At 43.2% G+C, this 16,174-nt stretch overlaps 1 protein-coding gene across 1 annotated transcript in view; it reads right to left on the reverse strand.

Moving 5' to 3' along the window:
- Positions 1–1,638: 1,638 nt before the first annotated feature.
- Positions 1,639–16,174, reverse strand: part of LOC133024203 (DNA (cytosine-5)-methyltransferase 3A-like) — a 39,254-nt gene continuing 24,718 nt past the window's right edge. The window contains exons 7-23 of the mRNA XM_061091203.1: positions 12,417–12,617; positions 11,666–11,824; positions 11,394–11,501; positions 10,798–10,945; positions 10,568–10,711; positions 10,406–10,450; positions 9,773–9,852; positions 9,574–9,686; positions 8,826–9,009; positions 8,347–8,431; positions 7,670–7,815; positions 7,468–7,558; positions 7,225–7,373; positions 6,112–6,197; positions 5,946–6,015; positions 5,434–5,552; positions 1,639–5,230 (exon numbers count right to left, since the gene is read on the reverse strand). Of these exons, the coding sequence (XP_060947186.1) occupies positions 5,089–5,230; positions 5,434–5,552; positions 5,946–6,015; positions 6,112–6,197; positions 7,225–7,373; positions 7,468–7,558; positions 7,670–7,815; positions 8,347–8,431; positions 8,826–9,009; positions 9,574–9,686; positions 9,773–9,852; positions 10,406–10,450; positions 10,568–10,711; positions 10,798–10,945; positions 11,394–11,501; positions 11,666–11,824; positions 12,417–12,617 (2,070 nt within the window). The 3' untranslated portion in view covers positions 1,639–5,088. The remainder of the gene's footprint in view (positions 5,231–5,433; positions 5,553–5,945; positions 6,016–6,111; positions 6,198–7,224; positions 7,374–7,467; positions 7,559–7,669; positions 7,816–8,346; positions 8,432–8,825; positions 9,010–9,573; positions 9,687–9,772; positions 9,853–10,405; positions 10,451–10,567; positions 10,712–10,797; positions 10,946–11,393; positions 11,502–11,665; positions 11,825–12,416; positions 12,618–16,174) is intronic.

A 16,174-nucleotide genomic window follows, 5' to 3' on the forward strand; every position in this document is an offset into this window, starting at 1 on the left:
GACACGCCCACCTGACAGCATGGCAGACTGACCCTGAGAGAATCCACAAGTAGAGATTAACAGAGGGAAGAGCCTTAAAGACCAGAGCTGATGCATATCAATGATAATTCATAAATACGTAAAGGTTCAGTGTGTAGACTTTGGTGACATCTAGTGGTGAAGTGTCATGTTGCAGCTGAGAAGAGTCTGAGAAGAGAACTGACATCCACCACAGTTAGATTAGCTGTTTGGAATTAAAATTAAGTTTTGACTTGACAAGTTATTATAATTCTCACTGACACACACACGCGCACACACACACACACACACACACACACACGCACACACACCCACGCACACACACACACAGTTGAAAAACAAGCAGCATTTCAGGCTGGATCACAAGAAACAGTCCTTTTTTTTTATTCACGGTTCATTTCTTACATTGTTCAAGTACAAAGTTAAAATGCTTTTTTAATTAGTTCATATTCATACAAGAGTAAAATAATAATAGTGCCTTTTCATTACTACGACAAACTTAAATACAGTCATTGTAAAGACAAACTTGATTTATATTCCTAACAATATATTTTTCTTATTTTCAGATAAAATTTTAGCACCTTTTGAAACACCACCAGTTCCTCCTTTTTTTCCGAAAAGCTCATCTTTCATTTAGTCCATGAGATGAGTGTCTGGATGCGCCACAGCATTGTGTGTGTGTGTGTGCACGTGTTGTGCGTGTGTCTCTGTGTGTCAGTAACAGTGTGTATTTGTGTGTGTTTGTTTGTGTATCAGTGTTTAAAACAGCGCATCACTCAACCTAACAGCTGTCGATGTAGGCGAACAGAAACAACATCACCGTGTCACCTATCATTTAGAGATATCGACTCCATCCCTCACGCTTCTGACCGGACTGCGCTCTCAGAACAGACACACACGCTGAAGTGACCGCTGCAGACAAATCTGATGAAGAGAAGCCAGTGGTTCACAACTGGGATTCTGGTTTGTTGTCCTTGTTTCTGGAAAGTTTACTTTTTAAAATTCAAACTTTTAAATACAGGATAAACAAGAGAAGAGACCACAGGATAATTTTATGTCTCATTGCAAGGAGGTTATATTTCCACCCCTTGGTTTGTTTGTCAGCAGAATTACACAAAACTTAGGTAGAAGGACGGGACACGGGCCAAGGAAGACCCCATTCCATTTTAGTGTCAATCTGGACTGAGCTTTGGACCCACAGATTATTTAAATTCCTAAATTCTGAGGCATTTTTTGACATTTTTCACCAATTTCCCAGGGAATCACTTCAGCTCGTCTCCTGCTTGAGAGCGACCGTCCTTTGGCTCATCGCTTAAAACAACCATTTATTCCGGCCTCCTTGGATACAATAGAACAAGTCACTATACTAACTGTAATATATGCTTTCTCGAGCCTCCCTCTCTCCGCTCTACAGGCTGAGACTGAACTGAACTGAGCACCAACCTGGAACAGTACACACACACGATAACAGATTATTATTGTAATATTATTACCATTATTTTTATTATCTTTACTCCCTAATCTAACATGAAATCAGAGATTACACTGACTGACTGACATGCAGCACCTGGGGGGGTGAGGTGGGAGGGGAGGGATTTCAGTGGTCGGGGGGGTGGGGGGGGACCGGGCAGGGGTTGTGAGCACCAAGCGACGCGGGGTGGTGATGTCACACCCGGTGGTGCCGTGGGAAGCCTGGTGGCAACAGGCAGCCGGCAAATCCACAGTGTGTATGCTTGTGAGTGTGTGTGTGTGTTGGTGGCGTGTGTTGCAGAGAAAGGAGAAGCGTGAACGTCTGCACCATATTTGTAGCAAAATGTGTGAACGTGTGTCAGAGTGTGTGTTTGTGTGTGTGTGTGTGTGTATGAGAGACCTGCAAGAGCACTGTAAAAAAGAGCAAAGTTTAAAAAGCACCAGACTGTTGGTTGTAAAAACGGAGAGTAAACTTGTTGGGAAAACATTTTGAACCTGCTGGTTTACTGTTGTTTTGTTACTGTGTGTTTGTGTGTCAGTGTGTGTGTGTGTGTGTGTGTCCAGTCGTTAGCTGGTATCTGAGGAAGGTCAGAGGATCAGAAGGCTTCCTGGGAGAAAAGGATTGTTGGTCGTCTGAGGACCAGAAGCACCAGACTGAAAGAGATGACAGCCCTGTCTGAATAAAACACACAACTGTGTGCAGTGACACGTACACATGGCGTTAAGGTGTGTATCATCTCCTTATTGTTTACCTGCCTATGCCCGTTCAAGGTCATGATCGGGCTGAGATCATCCCAGCATGCGTTGGGCAGAAAAGAGGTTGAACAGTTGCATCTGTGTTGTGTAAGGAAGTATCTGTTATTTATTCAGGGCTGTCTGTTTCAGTCACAGGAAGTAGAAAACCAGCAGAGATTCTACAAAGTAAAGGTCCGTCTCTGGTTTCACTGGACGTCGCTGCAGAGTTTTGATACCTACTTTAACTTCAAGTCACACAGGACGACAACACTGGAGCTGAGGCGCAGGAGATAAATACCTGGAGGTGTTCAGGACCTACACTTTGCAAACTGGAAGTTAATCGGAAAGCTGCTCTTAAAGAATAATCTCAGAGGATGAGTTAAACCTTATTGACGGAGCCAAAGATTGAAATATTTTTCATTACAAAACACGTCTAATAGTTTTCATTTTAAAATCCAGAAACTTTTTTCAATAGTGTTATAAGCATGGTCAGAAATACAGGTGCGTAAATCTGTTTTTTAATATTTGATTTCATTTGTTTTGTGTCTGACAACAAACTAAAACAACCAAGATACTAATTGTCATTTTATTTTTTAGATGTTCACATTTTTAATCAAAATTAAGTTTTTGTTGAAGGGCCATTGTTTGAGTATTGCAGGCAAAATATTTAAAAATTAAAAAAACACTAAAATAAAAAGCAATTTCTAGAAAGAAAATCTAGAAAGCAGATTTTAAATAGAGTTAAGTCAAGGTCACAAAGACAGAATCCATATGTTCACGTCCACGATTCTGAGAGCTCATCCTGCTCACTTGGATAAATACAGAGACATTGAGAATGTGTGAGACAAATTAAAAGCCGTGCTCATGATGGGTAAACACAAGCTGCTACAGAACTAATGACCAAATATTTACACTTCACAGTAGCTGGGTTTTGGGCTGAGATGCAGGCGAGTCACTCCCAGCTTAATGAAATGGTCCCAGTAAGTTTTCCTTATCATCTACCACCACCTGGTGACGTCTCCAGGGACGTTCACTGGGACTCAATGAACTCTCCAAGCTGTGAGACCTAATGTGAGAAACCTCTGCTATACTCACTAAAAGACAACTGACAAACAGAATTATTCCAAATTTGCAGCATTAAGATGAACGTCACAGTCGTTGGAGCAACAGTTGTAAATGCAACCCAACAGCACGTGTACAGCATAAAATAAACACAAGGTAAAATACCCATCGTTAAAATGCTACAGTATTTCACAGCAATTAACTCAACTTAATATACAACCACTGCCTAAATATCTCCATATTCAATAGTAGTGTGAAAACCTAATAAAAGCGGATCCTGACCAATAAGAGACCTGCAGCTGTGAATGGTACTGAGAATAAAAGCTTTGTCTTCATTAAGTTCACAATATTCCAACTGCGACTTTCCTACTTCAATCTCACCTCTGATGTTACTTTAAAAGTGTTGTCATGGCGATATGAAGAATATGCCTCATGTATATTTGAATATAAAAAACCCCCGTATTGGATCGAAAGGATGCAGATTAGTGAGGTGAGCTAGGGCGTTAGCATTCGGACCTTCTAGGTTATTTAGGTATTTTCTTGTTGTTATATTTGAATGTAAATTAAATTGCATTGTCTTGTTGTTTAAAATGTTTATACACAAATAAACTTTGCCGGTATCACTGACCATATTTCAGCTGGAACTCGTCTTTTTTAGATGTTACTTTGCCAGAAAAACCCGTCGTTTACCTCTGACCCCTGAGATTTTTACTTCCAGAGCAGCATTTCCTCCAAGAAGAAGAGTCTGATTGAGTCCTAATCTCTTTGGGAAGCTGTCCTGCCAGTTCCTTCACAGCAGATCTGACAAATCAAAACCTCCTGAAGCCTCACGATCACCTGGTGCTGCATCTACCTGCGAATAATCGTGTAGTTTGACTCGGGTTGGGAAACAAAACTGCAGCGACTGAATCAACCAGAGACTGTTCAGTGTCTAAAAGCACCAAGAACTGTAAAAGTGTTGTATTAAAGTGGCACCATTAGGACTCCTATCACTGCCTGACCAGCACCGTGAGCATTAACCGGAGTGTGTGCGTGTGCGTGTGTGTTTGTTTTTGTATATATGTGTGTTTATTGGACTGTAATATACCAGCAGCACTGTCACTACACAAGGATACAGTTATGGTTGAGAGGAAAATCATTGGTGTGTTGATGTGTTCAGAGCGTTACTGTATTTAAAAACAAAAGGAAAGTCAGGGCGTCTGTGTTAGCTTTAGCGCCCCCTGGAGGTTTGAACTCCAGCTGCCACCACAGAGTAAAGCCAGAAGACATCAGTTTCAAGGTTGGACAGGAAGTTCGTGTGTGAAGATTTACAGTTCAGAGACCCTGCACCAGCTTGTGTGCAAATCAATGACTGTTCATAAAGATGGGAAACGCCACAGCTCTCAAATGGTGAAACCAGAATGTCTTGATATGGCAGCTCCACCCCCCCCATCCAGCTCAAAATGACACATAAAGCTCAAGATGGCAGCACCAGCACGTGTTCGGCATATTTTGGATTAATTTTTTGTTAAGTAGGAGGAAGTGGAGACGTGGCGTCCATCTTTATTATCAGTCATTGGTGTAAATCGATGGAGGGTAGCACCAGGGGACTAAGGTCAGCCAGTGGCCTACAGGCGTGTGTGTGTGTGTGTGTGTGTGTGTGTTAGTGTGTGTGTCTGGTCATCCTGTGTTAGCCAACCTTCATGTACAATCTGTATACAGTGTGTAGTTGTGTGTTTCTCATTACATGATGTTTATGTGTGTACGCATGTGTGTGTGTGTGTGTGTGTGTGTGCATGACAGAAAGAGAGAGTTGTTGTGTAACTAGTTGCAGGCGAAGAACTCCTTGAGTGGGGCGAAGAGGTGCCTGATGACGGGGACGCTCCAGGACCGTCCCAGCAGCCTTTGCCTGGCCAGACGACTCATGTTGGACACGTCGGTGTAGTGGACGGGGAACCCGAACACCCTGGAGACACACGGGAGACCCAGCTGTTTGACTTTCACCAGATTTGTGGTTGTAATCAAATGTTTCAGAGCAACAGAATTTCCTTCATGCATCCAATTCTTCTATTGATTGAAGATGAAGTTTATAAGAGTTACCTTTTTTCGTAAATACAACAGGGTAGAGACACGTCTCACACACACACACACACACACACACCACCGTACCTCTCCATCTCCGTGCACCAGAGGATGTCCTCCTTGTTGTCCATGTAGACGGGGAAATGCTCGTCTTTCCCCTGCTTCACAGAGTTGGAGCGTGTCGTTATCGTACGCAACTTCTCAAACTAGAATTACCATCCAGAGCCAAACACATCACAGACACACACAGACAGACACACACATGCTGTTTGTGCACCAGCTTTGAAGGTTGGGAGGGTTCATATGAAGCATTAAAAACAAACAAAAACTAAAGTAGAGGAAAAGTACAACAGTAGTTATATATTTATATATATATTCATATAGAGTCGACAAAGGGAAACGCTTCTGAAAGTAGGAAAGCGCGAAAGACATTTCCCCCCTTTTTATATTTTCATATGTTCAAGACATTTTTAGATGCTGCACATTTACACTCTTTATTTTTAATTATAAGCTGTAATTTGTGCCTGAACATGAGTTAAAAAGTTAGATTGCATAATAGTAATAATCTCACACACGCACACACACACCCAGGTGGTTACCTTGGCGTGGCGCCCATGCTCCAGGCACTCCTGTAGGTCCAGCCTGTCGTTCACCATGGCTGCCAGGGGTCTGCCGCAAAGAAAAGAAGGTGAACAAACTAAAAAAGTAGAAAGTTGTGTTCCAATGGGTTTATTGTGTGTTTGTAGGTTTGTGGGTTTGTATCACCTGGACATGCCTGGCAGGTTTCCCCAGAAATAGCGAGCGCGGTGCGCGGCCGAGACTTCCTTGGCGTCGATCATTATTGGATTAGACTGCAGAGAGACGACAGGTTCACGTTACTGTTCCACTGAACATGAACATCTGCTGTGTCACACTTAGGGTTGCAAAGGGGCGGAAAGTTTCCGGTAAATTTCCGGAAACTTTCCGGAAACTTTCCACGGGAATATTAAACTCGGGAATTTTGGGAATTTTGAAAAAAACAAAACTATGCAAATTAAAGGCTGAGCAATAAAACATCATTCAAAACCCTATTTTAAAGATGTATGGAATGCAGCACACGCTGCACGTTGAGTTTCAACCCTCCACTGTGCATTCTTCCATCACATGCACAGATAACTCCCAGCATCCTTCACTCTACAGCAGGGCTATTGAGGCCTGCTGTAGTGTGCAGGACTAGTCAGGTAAGTTTCTATGATATTACTGGGGAAAATATATTAGCATGCTGGTTGAGGATTGTTCATCTGTTCATCTAGCCTATTGCCATTCATTTATCCATCAATTGTAAAATATGTTTACAGATGATTCCAATTGTTCGGCTAACTATTTATATCTCTGGCATTGCATTAGTGTTTTTTACAAACTTTTTCTCATCTTATTCTACAGAACAATGCCACGTGCACTCTCTCATGGGTGGAGACATTTCACCCCATCCAATGTAGAAGGAAAGGCTGTGTACATTTGCAAATACTGTGCAAAGACCTATGTTAAGAATGACACAACGATGCAGAAGCATATAGTCAAGTGCCCAAAGTTTCCTCAGGGCTCAAATCAGCCTATGACAAAACAAAATGTTTATATTTATGTCTGTATATGACAAGGTAAATACAGTTAGTATAAATTACCCACAACATTTCCAGTTTATTCCCGTTAATTCCCGTATATTCCCGCTTATTCCTATTAATTCCCGTTAATTCCCATGGAAAGTTTCCAACTTTGAAAATTCCCGGAATTTTGCAACCCTAGTCACACTCCTCGGTTTGTGCGACCCGCTTCAGTGGAGTCTGTATTTGTGTGTGTGTGTATTTTGTAGCTGTACTTCATTTGGCTTGTTCACCGCACCTCTAGAAAGCGAGAGATGTCCCGTTTGTCGCTGACTCCCATCGCGACCACGTTCTCAAACAGCCAGAAGAACGGCCGCTCGTCGCCGGGCTTCGGTCGCGCCTCGTGCAGCAGGCGGTAGAACTCAAAAAACAACCGGCCAGTTCCCTCTGCAGGAGGGAATGGAGAGAAAGCCGTTGTGGTGATAAGGAAAAAAACAACGACAACGGAGGAAAGACCTCGTGACTCAAGATCACTTGGTACCGTAAAGGCCTTTGCGTGCAGGGTTGACTATGGAGAGGTCGTTACAGGGGCTTCCTCCTATCACCAGATCGAAAGGTCCCCACTCGTCGATCTGACAGACACAACACAACACGAGTCAACGTCACAACAAAGACAAGTCATGCTTTAAATGCATCGTGTACGAATAACCACAAATCTCAGATCTCAGGAGAACGTCACCTACATGTTTGCGGGTCACGTTGCGAATGTCTCCCACGTACATGATGCGTCCGTGGTGTCGCACCAGGCCGACGGTGATGGAGTCTTCACACACCTCAGACGCCACGTACTTGTCGATCTGGATTCCCAAATCCCTCAGCACCAGCAGACCTGAGTAACGGGTTGATCGTTTCAATCATTTACCAAAGAAGACGGATTTAAATACGTGTCTAGCCTCTTTCGGCCTCTGCCCTGGTTAGTCTGACAGAAATAACGATTCGAAGACGTCACCTTGAGCACTGGGAACTTGTGTTGGATGTTTTTCTGTATTTTCTGTCATTTTCATCGAGTTATTAGGTTTAAACAATTTGAAAAACTTAAACTAGGAGACTGGAGCCCGGCTGGCGGCTCCGTGGGAAACTTTATGGCTCTTGAAGCAAAATGCTGACGTGTATCGAGTGTAACGATATAAACCGAAGAAATGGAAATACAAGCCGAAGGGAGACATTAATGTGTTCCATCCACAAATGTAAACCTCATGGTGGCGCTAGAGGGAAAGTCAGGGGATTAATAGAGTCATTAGGAATCATTATCTCTGGAGCATGAATGTCTGAAAAGGAAATTTCCCAGCAGCTTCAGACTGACTGACGTTGCCTATTAATAGTGAATTAATTGCTAGTTCCCGCCAACGTGTTTATGTACCTGTGGCAATGCCGTCAAACAGAGAGAGCACTCTGATTGGCTGTCTCTTCTCCGCCGCCACCGGAGGATACAACTTGGCCGGCTCCTGGAACAGAGAGTGAAGAAGAAGAAGAAGAAGAGGTGACGTTCTCTATTTCAGAGTATATTCACTAATTCTATAGCAGCTATTCTTTCAAGATTCAAGATTCAAGATTTTTTATTGTCAAATGAACAGAGATAACATGAAGTCGTCACTGTCAATGAAATGCTTGGGTCACACACTCTCTTTAAGCAATGCTCAGTAATTTCAACCCAAAAAAATAAAATAGAAATAGAATAACAATGAAATAGAATATCAAAAATTTAAAATAGAAAATAAAATATATACATCTAAATATATATCTTTACAGATGAATGTTCAATTTGTGCAGTAGTGCAAATATTCAAATATTAAATATACAATCACGATTGTTTGATACGTATTATCTGTATTGTCTTACGAAGTCCTGCTCGTGGTTGTTGGCGAAGAAGTGCTGGAGTCTGCAGGGCCAGTCGTCCCGTCGCCGCAGCAACCCGTGGGTGTTGCGGGGGCCGCACATGTAACAGTTCCAGGGGTCTTCTTTGATGGCTATCGCCGCTGAGCCGGTTCCGACCAGCAGATCCACACACTCCACACAGAAACACCTGCACACGGACAAATTAAATAAATGACGCCTTGTTATCTTTTAGTTTCTCGTCCACTTCCTGTTCAGGTCGTGCTGAAATGATCTGACCTGTGGTTTGTCTCCTTGGAAGAATGTTGAAGGAGTTGAACCACATCAAAGAAGCACATTATATATTTAATTCTGTCTTTTTGTGAGTTAATAGGATCTGACTCGTCTTAACCTGCTGCTGTGTCTCGTTTTTTTTATTTGTTTCCTCTCAATAGTTCAAACATAATAGTTCCACATTCGAGCTGGCAGCTCCGTGTATCTCAGCACTTTTGAAGATAATTGGAAATTATTGCGACACTTGATATATGCAGTATTTGCAGTGATGAAGTCAGAGGAACCTTGAGGCCTAAATCAACAGTTTACTCTGTATTCTCATAAATAAACCTGGTCCACGTTACACAGGCTGACTCGGCCTTCATGTGTCAGAAACTGTTTTTCTTTCGTGTGAAATCCAAAACCTGGTCCGAGCCTCAAAGAGGAGCGACCGAGTTCTGGCGGCGTCCCAGCGAGCGGCGCACCCGGCCCCGGTACTGACCTGCAGCAGTTGTTGTTGCCACACATGAGCACTTCCCTGCCTCCACAGCAGATGGTGCAGTAGGACTGGTAGCCGTCGTCATCGTACTGGTAGGCACACTCCAGGAAGGAGTTCTGTCAGGGCGGCCAAACAGTAATTAAGGATAATATTGAATAATCACCAGTTTTAATGATATCGAAAGGAGAGGTTGATTTCTTACTTTGCAACCCTGACACATGGCTCCTGAAAAGAGAGGATGCTCCAGAGAGACGTTGAGGCTCCCGCAGGAAATACAGATATCTGAGCAAAGGCAGACACACAAACTCAAAACATTTTCAAGATGTGGTAAATACACAACTTTCACAGCCGCTGAGGGAAAAGGTAAACACAAAGCACTTAAATTCACCAACAGGGCTGAATCACAAACCCCAATCCACTCAAACAGTAAATTATTCTGCTGTTTGTATCGTTGCTAAACGTCTGAAACACAAACAGGAACAACTGACTTTAAGGATAATTCAATAATAACCAATAAAACTCAAATGATCCGTTCTGAATGAGGTTAAGTGTTGATTTAAAAGCTCCCAGATGATGTTACTAAATTTTATTTTATTAACCAGAGAAGAGTGTTTCATAAAAAGCGTAATTACATTTTAAAATTATGCCGTATATCAAACAATTAAAGAAGAGATTTTAATCCTAGTGTTTTAATATCTCAATATTCATGTAATATGTCATTATCACTTAATACCACAGTTAGAATTAGGAGGCTAGACACAAATTATACATAAATACAATATAATATAATTTAAATACATCGCTTAACACATCAAATACTTTTAGAGGCTTTTACCTTCGATATTCCTGGTTTTCTGTTTGACCTCGCATATGAGTCTCTCTGGAAAAACACAACAAATTAGAAAAAGTAATTACTTCACACACCTATTATAGACGATTATAGACATAGATATTATACAATGATCAGTTTCAGTTAAAATACACTGTGTGTGTTCACCTCTGGTCCCCTCGTCGATCACTTCTCGGATCTTTGCTTTCTCGGCGAGGTTCTTGCGCGGCTTCTTCGCAGGCGGAGGCGTGTACGCTGCCTCAGGCTCCGCCCACATCTCGGGGTACACCTCTTTGTATGGATTCTGCTCCTCTGTGTGACGGCAAAGTATGATTTACACGTGCGTGTATTAGTGCGGGTGTGTCGTTGTGTGTTTGGGAGGATGAGGAGCTGCTCACCTTCTGAAGCTTCCAGGGACTGTGGACCTTTGGGCAGGAAGCCGGTCATCGCCCACTCGATCATCTGTCTGGTCTGAATGTCCACGCCGTCGGCATCATCGCTGGCATCACAGGACGGGACAGGCCTCCCCGCCCGCACACTGGCCACCTCAACACAGAACAAACACCAAATTCAATATATACCGGTGCACCCCTTGTTTACAGTAAGAAACCAATGGGTGCCACAGAGCCTGTCAACGACCATGTGTTCTGTACTTCAGAGATAAAGATATATTGGACCAAACATTTCCTTGAAATAATTGATTTAAACTAATATACCTACATGTCACCACGTGTAAAGTTGGGACGGAGCTGGATGAAAAAACCACCTCCACATATGCAAAACACCAATGTTACATAAGAGAAGAATGAGTAAAGTACGCCCTTTAGACCTACACATGTATAATTATGTCTTTGAGATGTTTATTCCATCCACAGAAATGCATGATAAGTGCAGAATGACACAAAACCACACACACACACACACACACACACACACACACACACACACGCTCCCTGACATGAAGAGGCAGAGGTTTACCGACGGGGGTGATTACCTGCAGAGCCTCGAAGATGGCTTTCCTGTACATGGACTGTTTGTTGTAGGTGGGCTGGTGGAAGGCGGAGGAGAAGGAGCTCAGCAGCATCAGCTTCTCCACACAAACCTGCAGAACACAGACATGGTGACGGATGTAACGAGAACAGATTATCTGTGGTTGGACTTTTTAGGGGGTGATGGGGTTTGAGGCCTTGATAAGAGTTGCCTGATAATCTTGCAGCTGCTGAACCTGCATCCGATCACGTTCACCGCGAAGCGACTCGCACTCACCACAGAGAATTTGCCGTCGCCGAACCACATGACCCAGCGGGTGCCGTCAGCGGCTCGACTCCGGCCGCTCATCCACCAGGACACGATCCTGCCGGGCCACCAGGAGAAACCTCGCAGCTTCCCGAACACCAGCGTGCCGATGCCAAAGCCCCGGCCATCCTGTTGGCACACACACACAAACACACACACACACACACACACACACACGCACACACACACAAAGGAAACACAAGCCAAGTTTGAGGTTTCATGCTCTGTTTGTAAGATGATAACTGTGAGTTTCTTAACAGGAAAGATATTTTATGTGTCAGCCAAGGACTAGAAACTTGAAAGTATGACCGGCCTGGATTTCTGCAACATGAAAATAATGTCCGAGTTATTCTCCTTATAGCTTAGGTTTGAGAATACACAATAAAACGTTAGTACAAAAGCACAACATAATCCTCTTCCCCTCGTCAGACTCACGTTGCTTTGAGCTGTGTCTCGTTTCCGTGTGAATTTCCCGCAAATTTGCACTAAATCAGCACAAGAGGTTATTTCCTCAGGTTGTTAGAACTATTATCATCCACCTGAAATTTTTATGAGCTGGACCGGTATCAGGAAATAAGAGAGCGAGCGAGAGGAAGGTGTAATGTGAGCAGTGGTATCACAGCAGCAGCAGCAGCTTCAGCCCTCCCTCCCTCCCTGTCTGTCTGTCCTTCTTTTAAATGTGATTTTTTTCAGACATGGCCTCAACCATTGGCTGACGTACCTCTACCTCATTGGGTGTGGCCTGGTCTCCCCTGGCGACCGGCTCCGGCGTCACGGCGACCGTGGGGGACGCGGGGTCCGTGTGTTGTTGTGAAGGTGGAGGCGCCGGGCTGGCCGGCTCCTCCTCCTCTTTCCGAAAGTCGGCCTCCGTCAGTTCGTCCATCATGCTCATCTCCGCCTCTCTGTACGCCCGCCGCTCCGCCTGCGATGACACGAGGAGACAAACATGGTCACATGGCGAGCAAAGACATGACGATGAATATTCCCTTTTTTGCACCATTTTCTTGTGTTCAGATTTGTTGTTTTGTATATCGATTGTTCTATAGTTAAAACCAAGGTAACAATTACAGCACAACCATGAGATCATTACTAGACAAAATAAACAACGAACAAGTTACACAAAGACTTTAAATGGAGTTTCCCTTCCGTTTTCAGCGGTGGGTATCTCCTCTGTTCTGTGGCCTCTCACTGTGGGAACAGACTTTTTGACCATATCTGTGCATAATTACAAGGAAAAATGTTCCTAACTACGACACAAAGTCAGATTTCCCAGCACAGTCGACAGGATTCTCCATTTAAGGCCGAGTCTCTGTCAGATTTTCCTTTGGGGAAAACGCCTTCACGTTCAGAACCTCCTCCACTGGAGTTCTTATGAGTAGATAAAGGATTAGTCACACAAATCTTTGACTCTGTAAAACCACAGAATGTTTACAGCGGATTTTGCTAGTTGACTTTTTTGAATATATTTACGAAAGAATTAAAATCGATCATAGAGTGAAGAGTAGAGGGATGACTTGAGAAAGCTCGGGGAACCAAATGCAACAAAAGACGCTGACTGAGCTTTTTTTTTTTTTTTTTAATATTCAAAGAAATGCCATTATATTGTTACTATAAGTACTATAAGAAATACTGACAGTAGTAGTAGTAGTAGTTAAGTATATGGACGTAAGTTGAGTATTAACATGACATCCATCAACAAACAATCTTGTGTAATCATGTCATGTAATAATTATTCCCACAGGCAACAGAAAGCTTTCACCAGTCAATCAGAATCATATCTATAATTTTAAAATGTTTACTGGTAAATGGTCAGTGTTTATATCGACCGGAGGACATTTTGGAATGCAGACGGGGATCAAACTACTGACTTTCGAGTAGTGGGCAACCCGCTCCACCTCCTGAGCCACGGCCAATCCTAAGTCTAAAAGTTGACCATGACGGATCTGAACATATATTCTGGGCGAACCCGTCTGTAAAGGACGATTTCTCTATAAATGTAAAGTCGCTGCTGATCATTTCTCAGTGTCCAGTGACTCGGCTCCTTTCTGTTTTCCTCCCGTCGGAGTTTCCAGGCGAACACCGTGACGTGAGGAGGTCTCCTGCGGTTGATGTTTTATGTGGATCTTTGCAGTCGATGTGGTGGCTGTTTGGAGATCAAGGCCTCGGCGCTCGGGCCCCAGGGGTCTGTGGCAACAATCCTTTAATTGTTCCTCTAAACAGGAAGTGAGCGAGGAGAAAGGGTGCGGTGGGGAGGCAGTTCAACGGGTTCAGCTCAGGAAGGAGAGAGAGAGAGAGAGAGGGAGAGAGGGAGTGGAAGCCGAGGGAGAGTAAATGGGATTATGATATAAAACTGAGGAATACAATACGGACGGAGAGAGGGAAAGTGGAGCGTGTTTGATGGGTGACAGGAAGAGAAGGAGAGACTGCAGGCGGGGAAGTTTTCAGATTTTCTCCTCTATTACCTCCAGCGAGGAGCTTTCCTCCCGGTTTTTAAAGCTTTGTTTGTTTGTTTGTCGGCAGGATTTCACAAAAACTACTGGACGCATTTACACAGAACTTGGTGGAAGGAGGAGACGCAGGCCGAGAAGGAATTCCATCAATTTTAACGTGGATCCAGATCAGGGGGCAGATACAGGATTGTTTTCCCCCCTCTTTACATAACGAGATTTACGAGCATCTTCACAAATTTCCCATGGAATGATTTATAGATCAGGGATATTTAAAGAACTGATATGTGATGAGTGTGGGGGAATTTGTTGGGCCTTGGTTGAGTTGTGTGCTCTACTGAGTGAATTTTGTCGTCGCAATAGCATCAAAATATAATGTTACAGTGTGAAAAACATCCTGTTATAACAATAAACTTTCAAGTTTCTCTTTCTGGTGTGACAGCAGCAGTAGGCTTTGGTAACGTTCCACCTCTGATAACACAACAAGTACCAGATTCAAAGAGACAAACGACAGAGCAGCACATGAAATAAAAAGCTATGAAGTGGAATAAGAAGTCCAGTGCAGCTTCAAAGACCAAATCCAAACTCATCCTGACCTCAGCGGTTACGACTCTGTGAGGACGTCACTGTGGCCCGGACGTGTAATCCCACGACCCCTTCAGAGCCTTTCCATGACCTACAAACATCGTTCCCTTTTTGTTTTTAACAGAACATTTAGATCTAATGAACGCGTGAAACAGTTTGATGTAGAAACACATTTGTGTAGAAAAAGAGAGGGAGAGCGTGAGAGGTGAAGGAGGCGGAGAGATGACGACGTGACATAAATTCAAGTTGAGGAGACAGTAAAAGTGAGAGTGTCCGGTTGTGACACTTCTCTCCTCGGTTTGACCCCAAAAGGAGAGGAGGTCACTCCTCCCTGCTCCTGTTGACCCCTGACCTCATAAAGTCCAAATCAGCCAGTTACACGGATCATATACCGACCACACACACACACACACACACACACACACATACACACACACACACACACACACACACACACAGGTGCACGTGCACATGCACTGTAAGGGGAACTCCACATGTCGTCACTGAATTCTAAAACATCTGGAACTCCTGAAGCAAAAGTCTGTCCCACATCCACACCACGACTTTAGCTTTAAGCTTTTAGCATCCTATGTGGTTTTTGAGTGTAAGTATGTCTGGATAAATCTTGGAAAACAGTTTTACATTTTAAAAAGACACAAACTGAAATTAAAAAAATGCAGTTTGTTGGATTGTTAAGATAAAAATTGTTTGCCGTGAACCCAAAACCGTATACTAATGTTTTGTTTGTATGTAAAATTAGCATCTTCTATAATTTTACAGTTTTAATGCTGTTTTTTCTGTCTTTACTTTCTCGTGTTTTTTTTAACCTTGGTGTTAAGTTACTTATTAACTTATATCTCCTGAATTATTCTTATTCAAACTACTTGGAGACTAATTGAAAGCAGGAATGTAGAAGTAGAAATGTTCCAAATGCATTCATTTGATTTCCGCCTTCATCTCATCTAAACTTTGATGATGTTATTGTTGTGGAGGAGACGTGATGGTGTCTTTAAGCATCCGGACTGAATCTCCTCTTCACACGACTCGGACCTTGCTCCTGTTGCTAAGCGATGAAGACCTGACTACCGCTTACAGGAAGAAAGTGTGTGGGTTGCCTGGCAACACCAGCAGATTAAAGCGTCCATCAGGGAGGTTTCAGAGGATGATGATATTGAAAATGTGGCAGAGGATTAGTTGACTGTAAAAGTTTGATGGACTTTCCCTTCATTAGCTGACAGTTTAATTTGGGATTGATTTGAAGATTATTTTAATAATTTATGAAGCTCAGCACAGTCTGACCCCCGGTTACACACCAAGACCGAATCTACGACCTATCACAAAACTACTTCCTATAGGTCAAGGCTGGGAACTGAGGATGACCAGGGTTTTACTCTGGAACTTCTGGCCTGAGGAGATTAGACTTTCGTGCACAAAACCTGTTTTTAAA

Source organism: Limanda limanda, chromosome 18 (genome assembly GCF_963576545.1).
Source record: "Limanda limanda chromosome 18, fLimLim1.1, whole genome shotgun sequence".
Taxonomy (NCBI): domain Eukaryota; kingdom Metazoa; phylum Chordata; class Actinopteri; order Pleuronectiformes; family Pleuronectidae; genus Limanda; species Limanda limanda.